The 22,907-nt window shown below is 49.6% G+C and overlaps 1 protein-coding gene across 6 annotated transcripts in view; it reads right to left on the bottom strand.

Moving 5' to 3' along the window:
* Positions 1 to 208: 208 nt before the first annotated feature.
* The window catches only part of PFKFB4 (6-phosphofructo-2-kinase/fructose-2,6-biphosphatase 4), a 41,462-nt gene continuing 18,763 nt past the window's right edge, over positions 209 to 22,907 (bottom strand). For 4 of the 6 annotated variants that reach the window (XM_070360311.1, XM_070360309.1, XM_070360308.1 and 1 more), the window contains exons 5-14: positions 22,151 to 22,225; positions 21,731 to 21,787; positions 20,977 to 21,098; positions 18,995 to 19,202; positions 18,301 to 18,447; positions 5,824 to 5,928; positions 4,138 to 4,267; positions 3,970 to 4,032; positions 2,706 to 2,863; positions 209 to 2,154 (exon numbers count right to left, since the gene is read on the bottom strand). In XM_070360311.1, the coding sequence (XP_070216412.1) occupies positions 2,715 to 2,863; positions 3,970 to 4,032; positions 4,138 to 4,267; positions 5,824 to 5,928; positions 18,301 to 18,447; positions 18,995 to 19,202; positions 20,977 to 21,098; positions 21,731 to 21,787; positions 22,151 to 22,225 (1,056 nt within the window). In that variant the 3' untranslated portion in view covers positions 209 to 2,154; positions 2,706 to 2,714. The remainder of the gene's footprint in view (positions 2,155 to 2,705; positions 2,864 to 3,969; positions 4,033 to 4,137; positions 4,268 to 5,823; positions 5,929 to 18,300; positions 18,448 to 18,994; positions 19,203 to 20,976; positions 21,099 to 21,730; positions 21,788 to 22,150; positions 22,226 to 22,907) is intronic. The other 2 variants (XM_070360310.1, XM_005909343.3) reach the window with 1 other exon arrangement.

Here is a 22,907-nt window from a genome sequence, read left to right as displayed (position 1 = left end):
CTGGGTCGGCCCAGAGAAAACTCGGGCCCTGCCCAGGGCTCATTCCAGGGCAGAACAGTTTCTGCTCCTGGGATGGGTTGGCAGTGGGAGCTGGACGAAGGGTCCCACCCAGACTTTCTGGGAGACAGCACAGCATGGGGGTCTGTAAGCTGCTGGAAAGAGTACCTCACCAAGGGAGGCCTGCCCACAAGACACAACATTAGGAGTATTCTTTTTTAAAGTATTTATTGCAGAAAATGTTGGACACAGTGTGACGAGTGGCTGAGTTCCAACAACATCCATTCCAGGACGAGGAGGAAAAACGTCTGCAACAGGACCACATGGACCGTCCCGGCTGTAAGTGGGCAACCGGCCAGGTGGATGCTGCCCAGGCAGAGAGCCAGCTCAAGGTGAGCCCCTGCTGGGATCCCAGACCTCCCTCTGCCCCCTCCCAGTCCTGTGACACATTTGGCCCTGGCGGCCCTCTGAACAGACAGGAGAGGCCTCGCTGGTTTCACCTCAGTGAGCCTGAGGTCCTGGAGAGGTGGTGACATGTAGATGCTCATGCCACTGACCAAAGGGACCCACTATGGGCAACAAGCCAGCATGGCCGGAAGTCACCAAGACTCTCGCGGCCACAGAAGCAAAGGCTGCAGTCCCCGAGTCCCAAAGGCAGCAGCATGGCCCACTGGCCCCAGGTCTAAGGACCCTGGGGCTCCGATGGAACGTCGGGCCACAGCCCTGTCCTGGGCATCTCCCCACCCAGGTTTGGCCAGAGCTGCTGCGGCACTTGAGGCCATCAGCCCAGGCCAGGGTCACGGGATCCTTGGGCCTGACTTCACCCAGGACCACCACCCATGGACAGCAGCACATCCAACTACAAATCCACACACATTCTCACCCAGCCTCACAAGGTGCTGGCTAGTCTGTTCTCCCAGCTACAAAATGGAGCTGGAATCTACTGCCCAGCCCACCTCTCTGGGCCCCAGAGAACTCAGGGGCATGACGGCAGGCTTCCCGAGGTTGTCTTCATCAGGCTCTTTAGTACAAGAATCAAAAGTGATGACGTGGCTGGGAAAATCCTCCCAGGCCAGGGGCTGACTCCAGCTCCTGCCTTTCCCAGGCTTCATCCCCCAGGTGGAAGTCAACAAACCCCAGGACAGGCTTTTCAAATCCTTCACAGCAAACGCAGGTCAGGCCACCGGTGTATACTCGTGTGTGGACACCGGCAGCAGCAGTCGAGGTAGCCGGTGGCACAGCTGGGAGCTGAAGAGGGCAGCCTCTCCCTCGAGCGCTGGGAAGGGGGATGCGTACAAGAGCTCTGTCCTCCTATCTTTCTGTGTTGCTCCAGCTTACGTGTTGCACCATGAGAGCAGTTGGGGCAGGGGTGGCCTTGGCCACCGGCTCCCACAAGTATTCCAGTGTAGGCATCATTGGGAAAGGGTGACTGCCAATGCCCCCCTCCCTCTGTGTTTCTGGGTATCCCCATGTGCAAAAGTGAACACACTGCTTTCCCAAGCATCTGCCAATGCAGACGCAGGGACCCCAGGGTCTAGCCCGGGGAGGGGGCTGCCTGCCGTGCTGGAGGCTCTTCAGCTCCTGGAAGGGTGGGCTGGAGAGGGTTTACTTCTGCTGACTGAGGCAGAAGCAGCTCAGGATTCCCTGAAGATTTTGCCTCTGGCTCCAGAAGTAGCTGCAGAGAGGTCAGCAGAACCCTGGCAGGGTCCCCAGGTCCACCCAGGCAGCGCAGCCTCGGTGGCTGAAAACATCACAGCAAGTGCTTTCCATTTCACATTTTTGGGGTTTCATGCTTCACAAGGCCCCCCGGCTGGTGAGAGAGAACAGGAGGAGCAGGTGTGGGAGCCCTCTCACCAGCTGGGGGCAGACGCGGTCAGGCGAGCGATGCTCAGCAGCAGGTCAGACACCACGTATACAGCCCTGTGGCTGCCAACAAGGAAACAGGTGGGCTGGGGCGGGGCTTCTGGGTGCCACCAGCCAATCATGGCTCTGAGGGCGTTTCCTGGGCAGTGACTGTCACACAGACCAGTGGGCCTGGAATGACCGCTGTCCACAGGGATCAACGCCGGCCAGGGGGTCACAGTGGATGAGATACGGTCACTGGTGAGCTGGGACCGTGACGAGGGCTTCCTCTGGAGGCCGAGAGATGTCTACATTCTGCACAAAAATAGACACACAAGAGCACTGACCTTGTGCCAAGAAGAGACAGACACTGCTGTCTGCTCTGCTCATCACTGCAGCTGCTGGACTCACATTCTCACCCTGAGGAGCCCCAGCTGCAGGACTTTCAGCCCAGCCATCCCTAAGAGCTGGGGGTCAAGAGTCACTTGGCACATGGTGGGTGGACAGACACCAGAACAAAGGTGGGAGGGGGAGGACACCTCCAGTTACCGCTCGCTCCTTGCAGACAGGTCAGTGGTTACCCAGAAAGAGGCCATACCCTCCTCCTGCCTCAGGTCTGGGTCAGGTGGGGAGAAACACCTAGCTGGGGATTATATCCTCATCAGGGGGGCAGGAAGGGGACCAGCTCCTGGGGATGCCCTTCTCCTGGCTGTGTCAGTGGGCAGATGTCAGATATGGGCCCAGCAGCCTGTAGGCATCTCTTGGTCTGCAGTTGGTCTGTCCCTTGAGAGCTGGGGCCCCAGGCCCCCTGCATGTCCTGAAACCACCACTGCCCCCACCGAAACCAACAGAGAACTCAAGCTCACTCAGGAGGCTCACAGCTGGGCCTGGCCGTGGCGCTGGCTGTGTCTGGACCCCCAGGAACATGCCCACCACCCCAGCAGTGACCCCGCTGCTACCTGAGGCCTATCTCGGTGTGTGTTCACGGCTGCCACATTCAGGAATATGGACTCCACTTTACAACCTGCCAAAGGGAAGACACACATCCATTTCCCCTCCTGAAAGGCAGTTAGGCCACAGGTAGAAGTTTCCCCCAGGAGTCAGCTTGGGGTGCTGGGGACCGAACACTGCCTCAGCCTCACCCCAGACCTCCCACCTTAGGCATTTCTGGGGGCCCCCTGGGGAAGGATGAGGCACCTTGTCAGGTCCAAGTCTCCATGCCACTGCCCAGCGCAGGCTCAGCGAGGAGCCCAGGCACCAGGCAGGGCCACGCTGAGGACAAGAAGCCTCCTCTGGGGCTGAGGACAGTCCAAGGAGCAACAAGCCGAGCTCAGTGAGGGGTCATTATGCACAGTCCTCAGGGCCCCCAAACAACCATACCCAGCCCTGTTGCACACACGAGGCCAAATCACCATGGTACCAGGCGCTCAGTGCAGAGGGGAACGAGGAGATTAACACACACATAATGACATCGGCTACCACTGAGCTTCGCAAGTATTGCCCTAAGGACCCAACCGTGTATGGGGGTGCCTCTCCCAGTGCTAAAGGGGAAAAAATCGAGACCGAGAAGGTTAGGAAGCCGCCCGAGGCCTCTGCTGGCAGAGCTCAAGGCAGGGGCACATATTCTAAGGTTCAGGTACTGGGTGCCATGGGGCTTTGTCAGGGATTCTAGAAAAATCAGTAGAAAAGCCCTTCCTGTGGGTGGGTGATGGTTAAGGAAAAGATCACCAGGGGGCCACAGAAATCAAAACAAAAAAATTAAAACGCAAACTGGGGTGTTATCCTTCAAAGGAAAAAAAAAAGCAAACTGGATCTTGCCTAGGAAATCCCATGGACAGTGGAGCCTGGTGGGCTCCAGTCCATGGGATCACAAGAGTCAGACAGGACTTAGCGACTAAACAAAAACATGGACTTGGCAGTTTCTGTTATATCCGTGCTGTAAGAATTGAAATAATTAAAAGCAGTATTTGTATTGTATAGAAAACAAAAAGCAAATGGGAAAGGTAGTGGGGTGGCGGCAGGAGCAATGAGCTTCTAATAGAATTTTCAAGGGAGGGGTTTGCAGACAGTCAAGGAACCGTGTAGAGAGCCAGGCTGGCCACCAGGTCAGCATGCGGGAAGCTCCCTTACCGTAAGCCACGGGGGTCAGCTTCAGGACCGTGTGCAGCGGACACTTGAGGTAGGGCAGCTGCTCTGTGGACACAGGCAGGGAGGGCTGGCACCGGGGAGGACCAGGTGACAGTCCCCCGAGATCTCTCACACACACCCCACCTCCCCCGGTGGGGGCCGTGTCCGCACCTGCCGCCTTGTCAAGGAAGTAGGCCAGGAGGCAGCGCATCACAGCCTGGTGGCAGATGACCAGCACGTTCTCTTGCCGCTCCAGCTCCATGATGACAGGCTCGAGTCGCTGGACTAGGTCCTCGTAGGACTGTAAGGGCAAGTGGGAGGCGTCCCTCAGCCCAGCTCCGGGCATAGGCATGGACATGACCTGAGGAGGGGGCTACCTTCTCCCGGAACGCCTCGCCCTTTTGGAAGGTTGGGGAGGACTGGCAGTCTGACAAAGGGATCCCCTCCCCAATCCCAGGGCCCGGTCCCAGTAGGATCAAGAGGGCAGGGCTGGGGTTCATGCTGCATCCAAGGGATCATCTCCCTGCCTACTCTGGGCCGTTCGCTGAACCCTCAGCTGCTGGAATTCACATGCTGGCCGCTGACGACTGGTGGAAAAGACTGCTCCCTGGCGACCCACAGCACACGGATATGTGCTGTGAAGTGCAAAGAATGAGCCTTGGGGGAAGGGGAAAGGAAGCCCCCAAACTTCCCACAGTACAACCTGTCAGAACACCTGAGATCCCAGGAAAGACCCTTACAGCCCCGTACACCTCCCAGGCGCCGTGAGGGAGCCCATGGACCAACCTTGGGGCCTGGCAGGTTCAGAGCTTTACACTAGGAGACCCAGCCCTGGGGCTTCACCCCTCTTTGCACAGAGTGAGCAGTCCTTTCTGGGGGAAAAGAAACAAAGGCCTCAAGCTTGGAGCTGTGTTGGGCTCATGTTTTGATTGGGAATAACACTAACCTGATGTGTGTGGGTGCCCCGGGTTTCTGAGGGAAATCCTAGATTGATTCTTTTGGCAACTAACTTCCCTACCAGTTCCTCCCCCTGCCCCACCCTGCCCTATCCTCTGAGCAGGTAGCTACTCTGTTTCACTTATCTGGGGTGCTTCTAAATTTGGGCTCTGCCTCACAGTATGATGTGAGGAAACACTGATGCTACCCAGAGCTGTCCTGTCCCCAAGGACAGCACAGCCTGGCATTTGGACCAGAGGCTCCTGCATGGGTACACAGATGCGTGTACACCCAGGGGCTCCCGCACGGGTACACAGATGCGTGTACACCCAGGGGCTCCCGCACGGGTACACAGATGTGTGTACACCCAGGGGCTCCCGCACGGGTACACAGATGCGTGTACACCCAGGGGCTCCCGCACGGGTACACAGATGCGTGTACACACAGAGCTGTGTCTGTGGGAGGTGCTTTTGTTTGGCCACTGCCCCAGGTCACCTCCGAGCAGTGGAAGACACACGGGTCCCAGGGGACGCCGTTTCTACCCAAGACCTGGGCTGAGGCAAGAGCCAGTCTGAGGGGAGGTGACAGGGCAGGTGACTTGTGGTGGCCACGACTCATGTGGGGAAGCGGAATCCCTAGGTCTGGATTCAGGGCTGGGGGTGGTGTCTGGAGCAGCAGTGAGGATGGCGTCAGCCCGTGAAGGGAGAGTAAAGATGGCGGCAGCACTGGCCATCCCCCACCCAAGGAGGGGCCTACAGCCCGGGCCACAGCGGGAAGTGAAGGAGACCACACACACCCAGGTGGCCGACCTCTGAGGCCAGGCCCCTCCTGCTGCCCACGCAGCCACTGCAGAGCCCCTCAGGGCCCTCGGCCACAGGCAGGCAGCAGGTGGCAGGGACTGAGCCCCCAAATCCCACCTACCTCCCCCTTGGGGTACCGGTACCGGTACTTGTCTTGGTCTCGCAGGGCAAACTCCAGTGGATAATGGTCCTGAATCTCCTCGTAGGTCATTTCCTCACAGACGCCCTAGGGAGACACCACAGTCATCACAGTGCCCACTCCAGGCCCGGGGTCGGGAAGGGCGTTTCCTGGGCCACGGGGGCTTCCTGGCCCGGAGGTTAGAACCCAGCTGGGAAGAGTAGGCTCCCTGGGAATACTAAGCAGGGGGCACTCTTGCACTTGGAAATAGCTATCAGGAGTCTTTTCAACCCACCCATCATACATCCAGCCATCCAGTTTATGCCATAAAAATACAGACAGAAATGTTAACTAGGTGTCTTTTCTAAAGAGTCTTTTGTTTTCTGTGCTCGAGAAATGCTACACCAGGAGGGTGGGGCTCAAAAAAAAAAAAAGAAATGCTACACCAGCGCATGGACTACTGTCAGTTCCGTTCAGTTCAGTCGCTCAGTCACGTCCGACTCTTTGCGACCCCATGAATCGCAGCACGCCAGGCCTCCCTGTCCATCACCAACTCCCAGAGTTCACCCAAACTCTTGTTCCTCGAGTCGGTGATGCCATCCAGCCATCTCATCCTCTGTCGTCCCCTTCTCCTCCTGCCCCCAATCCCTCCCAGCATCAGAGTCTTTTCCAATGAATCAGCTCTTCGCATGACGCGGCCAAAGTACTGGAGTTTCAGCTTTAGCATCAATCCTTCCAAAGAAAACCCAGGACTGATCTCCTTTAGGATGGATTGGTTGGATCTCCTTGCAGAGTCCAAGGGACTCTCAAGAGTCTTCTCCAATACCACAGTTCAAAAGCATCAATTCTTCGGCGCTCAGCTTTCTTCACAGTCCAACTCTCACATCCATACGTGACCACTGGAAAAACCATAGCCTTGACTAGACGGACTACTGTACAATATAAAGTAAGATTTCACTCGCGTCACTCAGGCTGTACACATATGCGCAGCATAGAGGACCTGATACAAATGCCATTTTAAAACAAAACCAAAGAGCCCAGGAAAGTGTGTGGTCTGACTGATGTCAGTCTTCCAAGGCTCAAGCCAAGACCCAGCACACAGGCTATGTCTAGAGAGGAAGCAATTAAACGCCCGTAATAAAAAGCAGGTGTTTTATGGTGTGTGTGTGTGTTTTTCCTAGACAAAGCCTTGGGGCAAAGTTGTCCATAAAAAAGGAAATATAAAGGGGAAAATTTATATCTGTAAATGCCTATATCAAAAAAGAAAGATCTCATATCACTAATCTAAATCTTCCACCTTAAGATCCTGGAAGAATAGGAAACTAAACCCAAAGCAGGCAGGAGAACACAGTACAAATTCAAACAGAAATTCATGAAATAGAAAACAGAGAATAGAGAAAAGCAACAAAATCAAAAGTTAGTTCTTTGAAAAGATAAGAGAAAACTCTTACTAGGATGACAGGAAAAAAGATAGTGCAAATTATTAAACCAGGAATCAAACAGAGATATTATTAAGCTTATAGAGACAAAAAAGATTATAAGGGAATGTTATGAACACTTCTGACTCAACAGACGTGAGTTTGAGCAAACTCTGGGATATAGTGGAGGACAGAGGAGCATGGCATGCTGCAGTCCATGGGGTCACAAAGAGTCGGACATGACTCAGTGACTGAACAACAATAAAATACCAAGAAATAAGAAAACTTAGATCAAATACGAAAATTCTTACAAAGATACAAACTACCCATTGTGAGATGAATGTGTTCTCCCAAAAGACACGCTAAAGTCCTAGACCCTGGGAACTGTGAATGTGACCTTATTTGGAAATTGTCTTTGCAGATATAGTCAAGTAGATGAGGTCCAATGACTGGTGTCCTTTTAAGAAGGCCATGTGAAGACACAGGGAGACACACACAGGAAGAAGGCCACATGAGGGGGACAGGGACTACAGTGATGCACCAGTAAGCCGAGGAATGTCAAGGATTGCTGGCAGTTACTAGAAATTTGGTAAAAAGATGGGCACTATTAGGAGGAATTCCCTGGCGGTTCTCGTTGCCGAGGGCCTGGGATCAATCTCTGATCAAGGAACTAAGATCCTGCAAGTCAGGTGCGGCCAAAAGAAATGATTAGGGTGATGGCTCAGAAAGAAATGAAGGACAGTAGAGAAGCCTCTATCGTCCTAGGGAATACATATATCATCGTGAACAGAATGTTGCTAGAAATATGAATGTTTCGGCATTTCCTTGGAGGTTCAGTTGGTTGGACTCTGCTTTAATTGCCATGGCCCGAAAGAGGAACTAAAGAGCCTCTTGATGAAGGTGAAAGAGGAGAGTGAAAAAGCTGACTTAACACTCAACAAGCAAAAAAACAAAGATCATGGCATCTGGTCCCATCACTTCATGGCAAATATATGGGGAAACAATGGAAACAGTGACAGCCTTTCTTTTCTTGGGCTCCAAAATCACTACAAATGGTGACTGCAGCCATGAAGTTGAAAGACACTTGCTCCTTGGAAGAAAAGCTATGACAAACCTAGACAATGTATTAAAAAACAGAGACATCACTTTGCTGACAAAGGTCAGTATAGTCAAAGCTGTGGTTTTTCCAGTAGTCCTGTATGGGTGTGAGAGTTGGACCATAAAGGAGGCTGAACATGGAAGCATTGATAATTTGTACTGTGGTACTGGAGAAGATGCTTGAGAATCCCTTGGACTGCAAGGAGATCAAACCAGTCAATCCTAAAGGAAATGAATCCTGAATAGTCATTAGAAGGACGAAAGCAGAAACTAAAGTTCCAATACTTTGGCCACCTGATGTGAACAGCCAACTCGTTAGAACAGACCCTGATGCTGGGGAAGATTGAAGGTAGGATCATTAGAAAAGACCCTGATGCTGGGAAAAATTGAAGGCAGGAGAAGGAGACGACAGAGGATGAGATGGTTGGATGGCATCAGCCATGCAGTGGACATGAGTTTGAGTAAGCTCTAGGAGATGATGAAGGACAGGGAAGCCTGGTGTGCTGCAATCCATGGGGTCACAAAGAGTCGGACATGACTCAGCAACTGAACAACTGAACAACCATGAAGAGATGACTAACAGGTCATAGATATTATCAGTAGACTAGTTTCCAAACTACAGATAAAGAAGGGGATCCAGAGCATCTAAGAAAATAATCAGATTAACTCCAAAGAAAAAAGAAAAATCAAGGCTTCTCTGCAACACCAAGTGTTACAGCCACATTCATGTCCCTGAAAGGTACATATCAGATCTCTCACCTGAGTCAGGGAGCTGTTAGCTGCATGAGAAAGAGAAGTCGGGGCTGGAAACCTCCCAAAACTTCCACCAACCATAACTGATGAAAGCCCACAAAATGGGTTAAAGAACCTATAAAATGGGTCCAAAAAATTGCTTACTCTTTCGAAAGAGTTCATCAACTCTAAAGAGCTAAAACATGGAGAAGGGAATGGCAACCCACTCCAGCATTCTTGCCTGAAGAATCCCATGGACAGAGGAGTCTGGCAGGCTATGGTCCACAGGGACACAAAGAGTCAGACACGACTGAAGCGACAGCCCACACGCACTAAAAACAATTAAAAAAAAAAAAAGAAGACCTAAAACACATTAAAAAAAAAAAACCATGATGCTAAACTCTGCCCAATTACAGTAATGAAGGAAAAAAAAGCAGATGGAAACAAACAGAAATAATACATTCTCATAATTCCCAATAGAATCAAGAATTGTTTTCCTGTTACTAATTTTGATAAGTATATTTTAGTTATTCCTTTATTTATAAGAATTCTACTTAAGAATGTCTTTGAAAAGCTGTAGGTAATGAACATTGGAATAATAAAAGCCATTGCTTGCCTTCCAAATCACAGAAAAGATGGTGTTTATACAGGGGGAAAAAATGAAATGAAGAGAAATTTGCAAGCTATTGGGTAAAAAAACGGACAAAGACAGCAACTGTAATAATAAATATAAATGGGTTTAGATCCCTAAATGAAAAAAGTTATCAGGTCAAAAAATAAACCAAAGATATGGCCCTTCCATCTAAAGAAATGACAGAAAGAGGTTAAAAATAAAAAGAAGTGGGGCTTCCCTGGTGGTTCAGTGGTAAAGAATCCGCCTGCCAATGCAGGAGACACAAGTTCGATTTCTGATCTGAGACGATCACACATGCCGCAGGGCAACCAAGCTACCAGCAACTGAGGCACCACAGCTACTGAGCCTGTGCTCCAGAGCCTGGGAACCATCACTACTGGGGCACGTGCTGCAACCACTGCAGTCTGTGCACCCCAGAGCCTGTGCTCAGCAACGAGAAGCCACCGAGATGAGAAGCTCGAGGACTGCAACACAGAGGAACCCCACTCACTACAGTCTCCTGCACTGCAGGCAGATCCTTTACCGACTGAGCTACAGGGGAAGCCCAGAGAAAGCTGGCACAGCAACAAAGACACAGCACAGCCAAAACTAAAATAAATGGATTTTTAAAAAATAATAAAAGGAAGTAAGTATAGCCAAAATATATGGATGCAAAGCAAGGATGGCAAATTTAAACCAAAATGAGATAGCATCTCATACTCATCAGAACTGTCTGTCAAAAAAAACCCAGAAAAATAACAAGTGTTGGCACAGATGCGGAGAAATCAGTACCCTTGTGCACTGATGGTAGGAATCTATAAAGGTGGAGTTGCTGTGGAAAAAAATACAGCAGTTCCTCAACAAAATAAAAATAGAATTACCATATGATCCAGTAATTCCACTTTTACATATGTAGCAAAAAGAAATGAAAGCAGTGTCTCAAAGGGTTATTTACACACCCATGTTCTTAGAAGCCCTATTCACAATAGCAAAAAGGTGGAAACAACCCCAATGTTCATAGATAAAATGAGTGGATACGCAAAATGTGGTATACACATACAGCGGAACCATATTCAAACTTAAGAATGGGATCCTGACATTTGCTACAACGTGGATTAACCTTGAGGACACGATGATAAGTGAAAGAAGTCAGTCACAAAAAGACAAATACTATCTGATTCCACTTATGTGATACACTTAGAGACAGAAAAATCATACAGACAGAATCAAAGAGACAGAAAAGGGAATGGTAGTTGTTAGAGGCGGCTGCTGCTGCTGCTAAGTCACTTCAGTCGTGTCCGACTCTGTGCGACCCCATAGACGTCAGCCCACCAGGCTCCCCCGTACCTGGGATTCTCCAGGAAAGAATACTGGAGTGGGTTGCCATTTCCTTCTCCAATGCGTGAAAGTGAAAAGTGAAAGTGAAGTCACTCAGCCGTGTCTGACTCTTAGTGACCCGGTGGACTGCAGCCTACCAGGCTCCTCCATCCATGGGATTCTCCAGGCAAGAGTACTGGAGGCTGAGTGGGCAGGAAAAATGGGAGCTATTGCTTAATGGGTACAGAGTTTCCATTTTTCAAGGTGAAGAGTTCTAGAGGGACTTTCTTGGTGGTCCAGTGGCTGGGACTCTGTGCTCCCAATGCAGGGGGCCTGGGTTCAAGCCCTGGTCAGAGAACTAAATCCCAAATGCCACAACTAAAGATTCCACATGCTGCAACTGAGAACTGGTACAGCCAAATTAAATAAAAATAAAATAAATATATACTTTTTAAAGTTCTGGAGATGGACAGTGGTGATGATTGAATATTATGAATGTACTTAATACCACTGCACTGTGTGTTTAAAAATGGTGATTGGGACTTTCCAGGTTGTCCAGTGGTTAAGACTTCCACGGCATGGGGCACAGGTCTGATCCCTGGTCAGGGAACTAAGATTTGGCATGCCACATGGCACAACCAAAAAAAAAAATTTTAAAGGTGGTTAAGATGATAAGTTTTATGTTATTTGTATTTTACAAAAAAAAAATATGGAAAAAGAACGTCGGAACGATAATATTCAAATTGGTCAAAGTATAAATCCATGCAAAAAGTATTTTATAGTAGACAGTAACTATCCACAATCAAGGCTGAGCCACAATGGAGTAACTGCTACCACATTTGCTCTGGGTCCAACATGAACAATTCAAAAAAAATGAAAACGGACAAAATCATGCAACAACTGTTTGTAGACTTGAGACAACAGGCAGAGCAGGGCTGTGATCCTCCAGAAGGGCCACAAGGAGCCTTCGACTGCTGCAACTTACTGCACAGGCACTTCTGGATTGCAGAGCAGAACACCACAAGGAAAGAAATAGAAGACACACAAAAAAGAACAAAATAAAGACAGAAGTACAGACAAGGGAACCTGAAGACACAGCCATAGAAAGTGCCCAAGCGGAAGTTCAGAAAGAACAAAAGACTGAGAAACAATGAACAGAAGCGCGACGACCTGTGCAATCATCCCCGAGGTTGTCTAAACTATACCAAGTGGTCTAACATACACGTTGTTGGAGTCCAGAGTAGGAGACAGGGTGGCAGACATGATGGCTCAATTTTTTTTTCAAAGTTCATATTTAGAAACCCAGAAATCCAAGAATCTCAATGAATTCCAGCAGGATAAACATGAAGTAAAACATACCAAAGCATATCATAATCCAATTACTTAAAATCAATAATAAACAGAAAATAGAGTAAAAGAAGATACATTGTATACAAAACAAAGATGAGAATGACAGCAAACTTCCTGCCAGATACACCCGTGACCCAAAAGACAATGGAACAGCATTTTTAAACGCTCAAACAGAAGGAAGGCTCTGCTGATTCCTCTCATTTGCCACTCCGCATCTTTTGACTTTTCTACCTGCTCTCTGCCCCAGGAGACTGACCTCTGTGGACACATCGACAAGGCTCCCGTGGCCACTAATTTCTTTTTGGGCTAGGCCACGGGGAATGTTGGTAGGAGGTCACAGGATGGAGGAGAGACAGGCTGAGATGTTTTTTCTGACTCCCTCTTATAGAAGTTGCTTTCAGCAGTCTAGGCCCTCACCCAAGGTCCATCCTACCAGGCTGCCCTCTCCTCACTGCTCCCTGCCCCCAGGATGCTGTATCTTCTCTCTCTTCTACCCAAGGGAAGCAATGGTCCCTATTGTTTCAAGGCTTCTATATCTTCCCCATTATCATTGCAAAATGGTATATATATAAATCTTTTCATAAATATATAAATATTTTATAAATCTTCCTGAATTAACCTAATTAGAGTGGCCATCTGCTTCTCTTTATGTCCCACAAATTCTTAAGTCATGAATTTAAATTACTTTATAATAAAACATCAAAATATATACAGAAGAAAAGGTAAAATAAAACTGTTGAAAATGCAAGAAAAATCAGCAAAATTATAATGAGTATATTTAACAACTATTGATTTATGATGATCAAATAGACCAAAAAAAGACAGAAAATGTGAATGATATAATGAAAGAAGCTGAAATTAATACACCCATGCATGCATCTCTTAGCCATAAATGTTAATAACACAAAGCTAATCTTGTTTCAACTAAACTTATACTTGTTTCCTTCTCTCTAGCCAATTCTGAAGAAATAGTTTTGAAAGAAATTACTTTCAAGAAAATGCCAGACATGATTCCATTTCTTCTGGAATACTTCAATTTAAGACTCTAAAAGTTAGAAAGCTTCATTATCTCTCTTTCACACACACACACACACACATGCACACACCCTGTTATTCTTCCGTATAATTGGATAATGGACATTTTTTGGATACTGTATCCAACTAACAGGCAACAGACCGTCCTTTCAAATGAGATATTTATAAAAATTTACCATATTCTAGACCATAAAGAAAGCCTCTAAAAGTTCCCAAAGGCTGAATTACAGGTCACCTCCTTGGATTGCAACATAGTAAAGTCAACCATGGGGATTCCCAGGCGGTCCACAGTGAGGACCTCACACTTTCACTGCACAGGGCCCGCTTCACTCCCCCTGGTCAGGGAACTAATATCCTGCAAGCAGTGCGGCATGGCCAAATAAATACATAAATTAACCAGAAAATCACCTTAAATGCGTTCATTTTTGAAGAAGAAAGGATGACAATAAACACGTCAGTCAATAAACTTTAGAAGGAAAGTAAGGAAAATGAAAATAATATAAAAGCAAAATATAAATGAACTAAAAAATAGAAAAAGAATAGAACTGATACAATGTGAGATCTGGTTCTTTGGAAATAAAAATTTCAATACGTGACTAATCTCTGACACACCTAATTAAGAATCAAAACTGCGCAATATCAAAGGACGGGAACAGCGGTAATAACACCTGACACTGAGATGACTCCACCATCAGGTTCTAACATATAACTTACTCTGATGAACAAATAACGTTTGAATAAAATAAACTCTCCAGATGATTCAGGGATGGAGAGATAAACAGGAAATGATAAAACAGCCACTACAGCTATACCTTGGAGATACTCTGGGTGTGGTTCCAGATCTCTGCAATCAAGTGAGTCACGAGAATTTTTTGCTTTCCCAACGTACATAAAAGTTACATTTACATTATACACTGTTAAGTGTGCAATAGTATTATGTTACAACGTACATACCCTAACTAAAAAATAAGTTATCTCCAAAAAAAAAAATTGCTAAGTATCACCCAAGACTTCAGCAAGTCCTAGTACAAACATCAGAGATCACTGGTCACAAATCACCGTAACAAATGTAATAATAATAATGAAGAGCGTGAAATACTAAAGCGAACAAATGCTTTTGGAAAAATGGAGCCAATAGACTTGCTGGATACAGGTTGCCATCAACCTTCAATTTGTAAAAAGCAGTCTCTGCAAAGTGCAATAAAGCAAAGTACAATATACTGAGGCCTTGCCTGTACTGTAAAAGCTTGATGGTGGATACAAGGAGGTGGGGACACGACGTGCCCTAAGATGACTCCCAGTGAGTCAAGCTCTTATTTAATTCCCTTCTCTGGAGTAGAAATACTGGAAGAATCAGGGACTGGCTTCTACCTTTTTTTTTTTGACCATGCTGCACAGCTTGCAGGATCTTAGTTCCCTCACCAGGGACTGAACCCATGTCCCCTTGCAGTGAAAGCTGGCAGTCCTACGCACTGGACCACCATGGGGCTGTCCCTTTTAACAGCCCAGCGTCAGCCTCCCTGGCCTGGCACCCCACAGGAATGCTGGGCCTGTGGCCTCTCCCATCTCACAATGCCACGGATGCCCCCGTTCCGGTCCCCCATCTTTTCCAGCAGGGATGGATTCCGTGGCATGTGGCTTCATCACCTTCCTCCCTACTCCTCACCTTCTCTGGCCCACATGCTTCCATCTCAGCCACACGGACACAATGGAACCAGCTCGCGTGCTGAATGAACGTTCTGCCTTTTCCACAACTGCTGGGGGCTGGAGGACCACCCCCAGGACACAGGCAAGGGCACCACAGAAACTCTCCAGACCAGCCAACTCGCCCCCTTGGCTAACTCCCCTGGGAAACTTCTTCCTTTCACTCCTGAGTGAAACCTGCATGAGGTTCTGAGACAGGACTCTGACCACCTGCATCCCTCTCCATCCCTGATATCCTGGAAACTGGGCCTCTGCTGATAGCTTACGGTGACTAACGCTGGATTCCTGATCTTCGAGGAAAAAGATTTAGCTTTGGGACCACGTACCAAGCTTGATCCTTCAAAAGCTTTTGTGTAGCAGAGTTTTATTAAAGTAAGAAAAGGAACTGAGAAAGCTTCTGACATAGACTCAGAAGGGGGACGAAGAATGCCCCCCTCGCTAGTGTTAGCAAGGGAGTTATATACTTTTTAAATTAGTTATTACAATAAAGCAAAAGAATGTCTCAAGATTAAAAAATTTTACCAGACCCACTCCCACAATTTACATTTTAGGATAACAGGATTAGGATTTAACAATAGAAAGATCCTACCAGACCCACTCCCATAATATACATTCTAAGATATCAGGATTAGTCAGAAGATTTTCAGGAAGGAGAAACTGTCCTCAAACAGAATACAGTAAACTGAGTTGTGTAATCATCAGTTTCCCGCTTAAAGAAAAAAAAAATGTTTTATGTGACTAAGACTAAAGAATGTAGAGAAAAAAAAAAAGCTTGTCCTTTCCTCCTCCTTGAGAACCCCAGATCCCTCTCTCCTCGGGGACCCTGGACTTCTTATCAACCTGCCTAGGCATTGACTCGCTCACTGCCGTCTCTCAGGGCCTCCTGTCCTCATTCTCTCCCTTTCTACCAGCCTCTCATCATCAGCTTACACACAGCCAAGTATCCCTTGACTCTGAGCCTCTTGCCTCCCTCCCACTCATTTTCCCATCCAGTCCCATTGGGCAACAGCCCACTAGGCTCATGCCAAGACTCCCAGTGGTCTTGTTATGACATCCCAATGGTCAGCTTGGAGATTGGCCTCATTGCCCTTTCCTATGGAATCTCACCCTACTGACCATGGCCTCCTCCTCTCTGCCTTGACTCCCATGACCCTCATCGGGCTGGTTTGCCTTCCACCTCACTGGACACCTATCCATAGCTTCCTCCACAGCCCCTTACACACCAAGGCTCCCTTGGGCTCTGTCCTGGGTCCCACTTCACCTCCCTCAGCCACCTGATCCATTACACAGTCTCAAGCACCATGTCTGCGGCGGATATACCCAAGCCCCACCTCTCCTTAGAGATCAGGTTGCCTCCTGGGTATCTGCCATGGAACATCTCCCAAGAACATACCACCTTCCTCTCATGCCTACCTATTTGCCTACCTATTTACCGACACCTGCGAAGTGGTGAATGAAGTAGACACAGTTCGTGCCCTCAGGTGAGCGCCTCACCTTCCCTGCCCCAGGACCCTTCCCAGTGGCTGGAAATCTGGAGCCATCCTGGATGTGTTTTTCCTTTTTACATCCCTGGTGGGGTATCATCAGCCTCCATCTCTTCACCTGGATCTAGATCCCTGGCATCTGGCCCAGTTCCTTGCATAGTGTGTGTGTGTGCTAATTCACTTCAGTCATGTCTAACTCTTTGCGACCGCATGGACTGTAGCCTGCCAGGCTCCTCTGTCTACAGGATTCTCCAGGAAAGACTACTGGAGTGGGTTGCCATGCCCTCCTCCAGGGCATCTTCCCGACTCAGGTATTGAACTCGCGTCTCTTAATTCTCCTTCACTGGCAGGCAGGTTCTTTACCACTAGCACCGCCTGGGAGACCCTAGCATAGCATAGGCTCACATAAATATGTGATAAATAAATGAATAAAAACACCCCCCACTCCTCTACTCCTCTTTCACTGCCACCACCCAAATTCCAGATTCATCACCTAATCAGGACACATCAAGCACCTCTCACTAGTCTCCCTCCTCCAGCTTTTCCTCTCACCTCATCCCAGCAACACAATTCTATCCAGTGGGGTGATCTCTGTAAAAGTCAAATTCGATCTTAGAGACTTCCACATCAGGCAATGGTAGACTAGCTTGTTTTAGACTAACCCTCCCCTTGAGAGCGACTGGAAAAGCCAAACAGAAACAAACAAATACATCTGCTTGATATCATCACAAAGCCATGAGGCAAAGAAGACCTGAGGGGCCTTCCCCGGTGGCCCAGTGGTTGGGAATCCGTCGTGCAATGCAGGGGGACACCAGATGGATCCCTGGTCCGGAAAGATCCCACACGCTCCAGAGCAACTAAGCCTGTGCACCACAACTGCTGAAGCCTGAGCGCCCTGGAACCCGTGATCCTCAAGAAGACAAGCAACTGCAATGAGATGCCTGAGCACTAGCTAGGGAAGAGCCCCCGCTCTCCGCAAACAGAAAACCCAGAAGCCCAACGAAGACCCAGTGCAGACAAAAATACGAAGATAAAAAAGGAAATATAGTTTAAAAAAAAAGAAAGAAAGAAAATCACTTGTCTAAAAAAAAGACGTGAGAGGTCAAAATCCTGAAGTGAAGGGAAGCCCGAAGAGATGAAGCTGGTTCATGGCATCATTTTTCCCTTGGAGGTTTTGTTGACTTGAAAGTGAAGTTCAAGGGATGAGAAGCCAGCTGACAGGCAAAATGGTGAAGGTGTAAACTTCCAGTTATAAGACACATAAGTCCTGGGATGCAGTGTGCAGCATGGTGGCTACAGTCAACAATATGTATCATATATTTGAAAACTGCTAAGAGAGTATGTGGGAGAAGGCAATGGCACCCCACTCCAGTACTCTTGCCTGGAAAATCCCATGGATGGGGAAGCCTGGTAGGCTGCAGTCCATGGGGTTGCAAGAGAGTATGTCTTGAAAGTTCTCATCACCAGAAAAAGAAAGTTTGTAACTCTGTGGCGATGGATGTTAAGTGAACTTACTGTGACACTTACTTCACAACATATGCACACATCACATCTTCACCATGCACCTCTAGATAAGTATATGCAAAAGCAGGGAAGAAGGGCGGGATGAATCAGAACCATAATCAATGATGACATGTTAAACAAAAAATTCCTTCTGACCCTCAATGTCATCACCCTGGGCGAACGCAGCTGTGCCACCTGGGCAGGGGAGGGAAGAGACGTCAATTACCGCATCAATCTCGTTGAGAACTTTCCACTGCTCGTAAGGCACACCCAGGGCCTCGGCCGTCTGGATTGTCCTCTTCATCTGGCTTGTCCAGACCTTTAGGTCCTTGATGTTCTGATCCCTGATGAACTGGGCTAGACTCTTGGCAAACTGAAACACACCAGAAGCAAATTCAGATGGACAGGTTCTGGGATGCCCTCAAAGAGTCCATGGGGCCCAGCCTCAGAGAAAACCGGTATGGTAAAAAATAAATAAATAAACAAAACACATGACCCCTACTCCCACAAGTACGGTCCTTGTGCATTCTTCCCAGACCCTGAAGGTAGTTCCAGCTGAGGCTCATCAGGTCCCCTGCCAGTGCTGGCCCCTCAAACCACATGCCTAGGCTGGACTGTCTTCCCAGCAAGGCTTCGATTTTTTCCCTGGACTATGGCAGAGGATCACCCATACTGCGGGCACTCAGCTCACTCCCACAGTGGCATGCCAGTCCAGGGAAGGCACTCAGCTGGCGACAGGTATTATGGAAGCCAGAGATCCAGGCATCTGCCTGGTGAACTTTCCTATGTAATGGGAACATTTCAGACTGGATTGCACATTAGCTGGAGTCCCTCACCAACACATGCGCACGCACGCAGGCGCGCACACACGCACACACACACACACACACACACACACACACACGAGTGCGAGCACTGACCTCCCTGCCCCGGGGGGACAGCCCTGGGTCCCCGCCGATCCGGCCCTTGAGGTTGAGCTCGCTCTCCCCATGCCGGCAGAGGTAGATGGAGCGGGGTGTCACGTGGATGTTCATGAGGTAATATACAATGCGGCTCTGGATGTGGTCAGCCACGCGGTTCACGACATAGCTCTGCCCCACGTCCATGATCTTGATGTAGGACAGATCCCTTTCCAGAGAAGGCAGGGAGAGGTGAGTGAGACCCAGGTCCTCCAGGGTATGCCCTGCCCGCTCCAGAGCCTTTCCCCTCTGACCCCGCCAGGCTTGAGACCACAACACGCTGGACCGTCAGCTGGTGTGCGAGCGACAGGGGTGCGGTGGAAGCCACATGACACACGTGACATACAGATAAACCGGGTGAGAGGTGCCCCACGCTCAGCATGCTCACAAGAGGCGACAGCCCAAGAGAGGGGTCGGTCCTACCACATCCGGACTTTCACTGCTGCTCTACGTCCCCGGGCCCCTCTTGCCTACCTCTGAGCTCTCAAGGCACTGTCTGCAGGGTGAGCAGGAGACAGTTTTTTCCACGATTGACCTGATGGTAGTAGCTGGCAAACACACCTCCCTTCCAGTCTTCCAGGTCAGCCATCCATGGGCCTGACCTGGCCTTTCCTTCCCCCAGTAACCCTCCCCCTAGAATCCAGCCCATGTCATCTGTGTGTGCCCAGCGCCCGTGCCATCCCATGCCAGCCAGCAGGTAGATGAGACAAGTAGCACAGGAGGATGGTACTAAGGCCCAGCTCCGCCACACTCCCTGCTTTGGACCATGCAGCCCTGCAGCGTGGACAACATGGCCACAAGGAACAACGCTGTGCTGGGGAGACCAGCAGAACCACAGAGGCGGGGCAGCAGCACCGAAACAGTGCCAGGCTCTCCAAGAAGATGCACAGCCAGTCCAAGGACTGTCCGGCAGACACCCCACACACCATCTCTCCAACAGTCGCTTGACTTCCTTGGTGTGTAATTAAAGATTCATACATAATTACAAGTGACCCAAGCACAAGTTCATATTCCAGCCTTTTTATTTAATGCTACATAACGTATGGCAAAAGGAAAAGGAGCGACAGAGGATGAGATGGTTAGATGGCATCAGTGACTCAGTGGACATGAACTTGAGCAAACTCCGGGAGATAGTGAAGGACAGGGAAGCCTGGTGTGCTGCAGTCCATGGGGTGGCAAAGAGTCGGAAAGGGCTTAGCGACTGAACAACAAGAACATAACATACACTTTTCCATGTCTCTTTGGCACGATTTATAAGGGCTGTGTAATACTTTATTCAGTTATTAACTTAATCACTTAGGTGTTAATTACTTAAGTGTTATTCACTTCACCACCACCCCCACTTCTGCTATAAGGAGTTGTTGGCAAACTATGGCCAGTTAGTCAAACTCAGCCTGGTTTTGCAAATCAAGTTTTACTGGGACACAGTCACGCCCATTTCTTTACATGTTCCTTTAGTACTAGATGTCAGAGTTAGAGACTGTATGCCCCCAAAGCCTAAAATATCTACCATCTGAGCCTTTACAGAAAGAGCCTGCCGATGGCTGGCTGCTGTCCCCATTCAGAACTCACTCCTATGAAGCACTGGCCACTGTCAGCTCTTCGTGGGTAGGACCTGGGCACCCTGTTCTCCTTCTCAAAACACAGACCCACACCGCAAGAAGAGCATGTACTGTTTGCAAATGCCTCTGTACAGAAAACAGGCTTGATTTTATGATGGCATAGTAGAAAATTCTGACTTTCAGAGCTCCAGATAAAGCAACTGCAGTTCTATGAGTCACCTCTGGGCCGCGACCTCCACCCCGAGGAGAGAAACAAAGGGCAGAGCATCTCTGCCTGCTGGGGTGGGCCCTCAGCCACCACCTCGGGGAGCCACGGAAGGCAGCCAGTGGACCAGACCCAGCCCCCACCACAGCCGAGGACACAGGGCCGCCCCGGCTCACCGGTCCAGGTCCTCGTCCAGCGTCTCGTACGAGTTCTCATAGCACTCAATGCGCCTCATGAAGTCCTCTGCGGCCTCGTCGCTATCACGGTTGATGTAGTCAGGGCTGCCCAGTTTTACTTGCTGCCGGAGCCAGGCACAGAGGATGCATCAGCTCCAGAGGCCAGGCAGGGGGTACCAAGGGCAACGCTGGGCAGGGGCCAGGGGAGGAGGCTGGAGGCCAGCTCCAGGGGGCTGGTCCCATTAGGAAGAGGCCAGCGGCTCCCTGGGCCAAGCTCCCACACCAGTGCTAAGAGAGCATTACTGGGCATCCTGAGATTGCAGTCCCTTGTTTTGGTGGTACAGGGGGAGGTGAAACCAGAGGGATAAGGGGCCCTGAAGCCCCTCCCCACCTGAACTATCTCCCCAGACACTGATGTTCATTTCTCAAATAAAAAGGGAATATGGGTGAGGGGTCAAATCTCCTCCCCCTAGGGGCTGAAGCTCATCTCCTACCATCCAGGGTAGGACGAAGGGGAAGGAGAGGGAGGGGAAGAGAGGGGAAGAAGAAGGAATGCACAGCTCTCCAGACGAGTGGTACTCAGGGATCCAGGACCACCCAGCCCAGAGATCTACTGCCTCCCCACCGCTCACCCCCTCCAACCGAGCTAAGGTTGGCCCAGCCATCAGCCGAACCTGCAGAGGGACCTCACTGTCACAGGCCGTCTCGGGTGTATTCCTGTCCCCCGCAAGGTCAAATGCACCACACCACTCACCACAATGTTGGCAGCTATGACCTCAGGATCCACACAGATGGACTCGACAAAAAAGGTCTGCAGCAAAGACCAGGGCGGGCAGGAGGGCAGGAACCAGAGATGCATTTAAGATCCTGGGCCTGGCTCCCTGGAGCCCCCTACCCACTGAGGGCCATACTGATCAGCCAGGGCCTTGAGGCCCTCCTTCAGGGGAGAGGGCCTGGACAAGGGGCATGGAACCCCCAGCAGGTGCCACCCCATCCAGGACTCGCCCACCAGGAACCCCACTTCCCCAGAAAGAAATCCAGGTGGAGAGAAAAGCATTATTGCAAATCTACTCAGGAGCCCACCTGCCTGCACATATCAGGAGGCCAACAAACGGGCCCCAGGGGGCCTGAAGGTGCCACAGCCCAACCGAGGAGGTAAGCCGGGGGGCCTCACCTTGTAGCCGTTCTGCTCCCCAAAATTAAAGATGGTGGCTCTCCGTTCTCGGGTGGTATTTGTTGCATCAAAAACCTAGAATCAAATTGGGGTTAACTCAGCCTGTGGCCCTGGAAAAGGTGGGAGGCAACTGACAGCTAGAGCACAGGGGTGGATTTCTCACTGAGACCAGCTGATGCCTGGCCATCCACCTGGCCAGTACCCTTCAGACCTGCAATGGCTGGGCTGGTCCTCCAGTTCCTCGGCAAGTGCCTCAAGGAAGCTAGAAGGAGCAAGTGCCCATGCTCACAGCTGGAGAGCAGGCACTCAGCTCATGTCTGACCAAGACTTCCAGTGAAACTAGCTAAACCTGGAGAACTAAACCCACATTTATTTCCACTCCATCCTGAGACCCCCAATAAGATGGGAACAGGACAGGAGATGGGCGATGTCACCATAATTTTTTTCTTTAAGACAGACATTTGGTGAGTGGCTCAGAGAAAGCAAACACAAGCCCTTACCAACCAGAGCACACCTGTTTTGCAGACCTGGGATAGTCAGGAACTGGGCACAGGCATCTCGGCAAAAGGGGACAAGGGTGTAGAGGAAAGGGAAGGACTGGCTCCACTGGAAGTGCAAGTGGAGCCCCAGGACCCCTCCCTGCCTCCTCCAGGCAGGTTCTGAACTGCCTGGGGCCTGCCCAGAATCCTCAGGTGCAGCCTACCCAAGCGGATTTTAGAGCACCACTTTTTATAAAGGGATTTATCATTAGACCAAG

This window comes from Bos mutus, chromosome 22 (assembly GCF_027580195.1).
Source record: "Bos mutus isolate GX-2022 chromosome 22, NWIPB_WYAK_1.1, whole genome shotgun sequence".
NCBI lineage: Eukaryota > Metazoa > Chordata > Mammalia > Artiodactyla > Bovidae > Bos > Bos mutus.
This window is presented reverse-complemented; position numbering and strand designations above follow the sequence as displayed.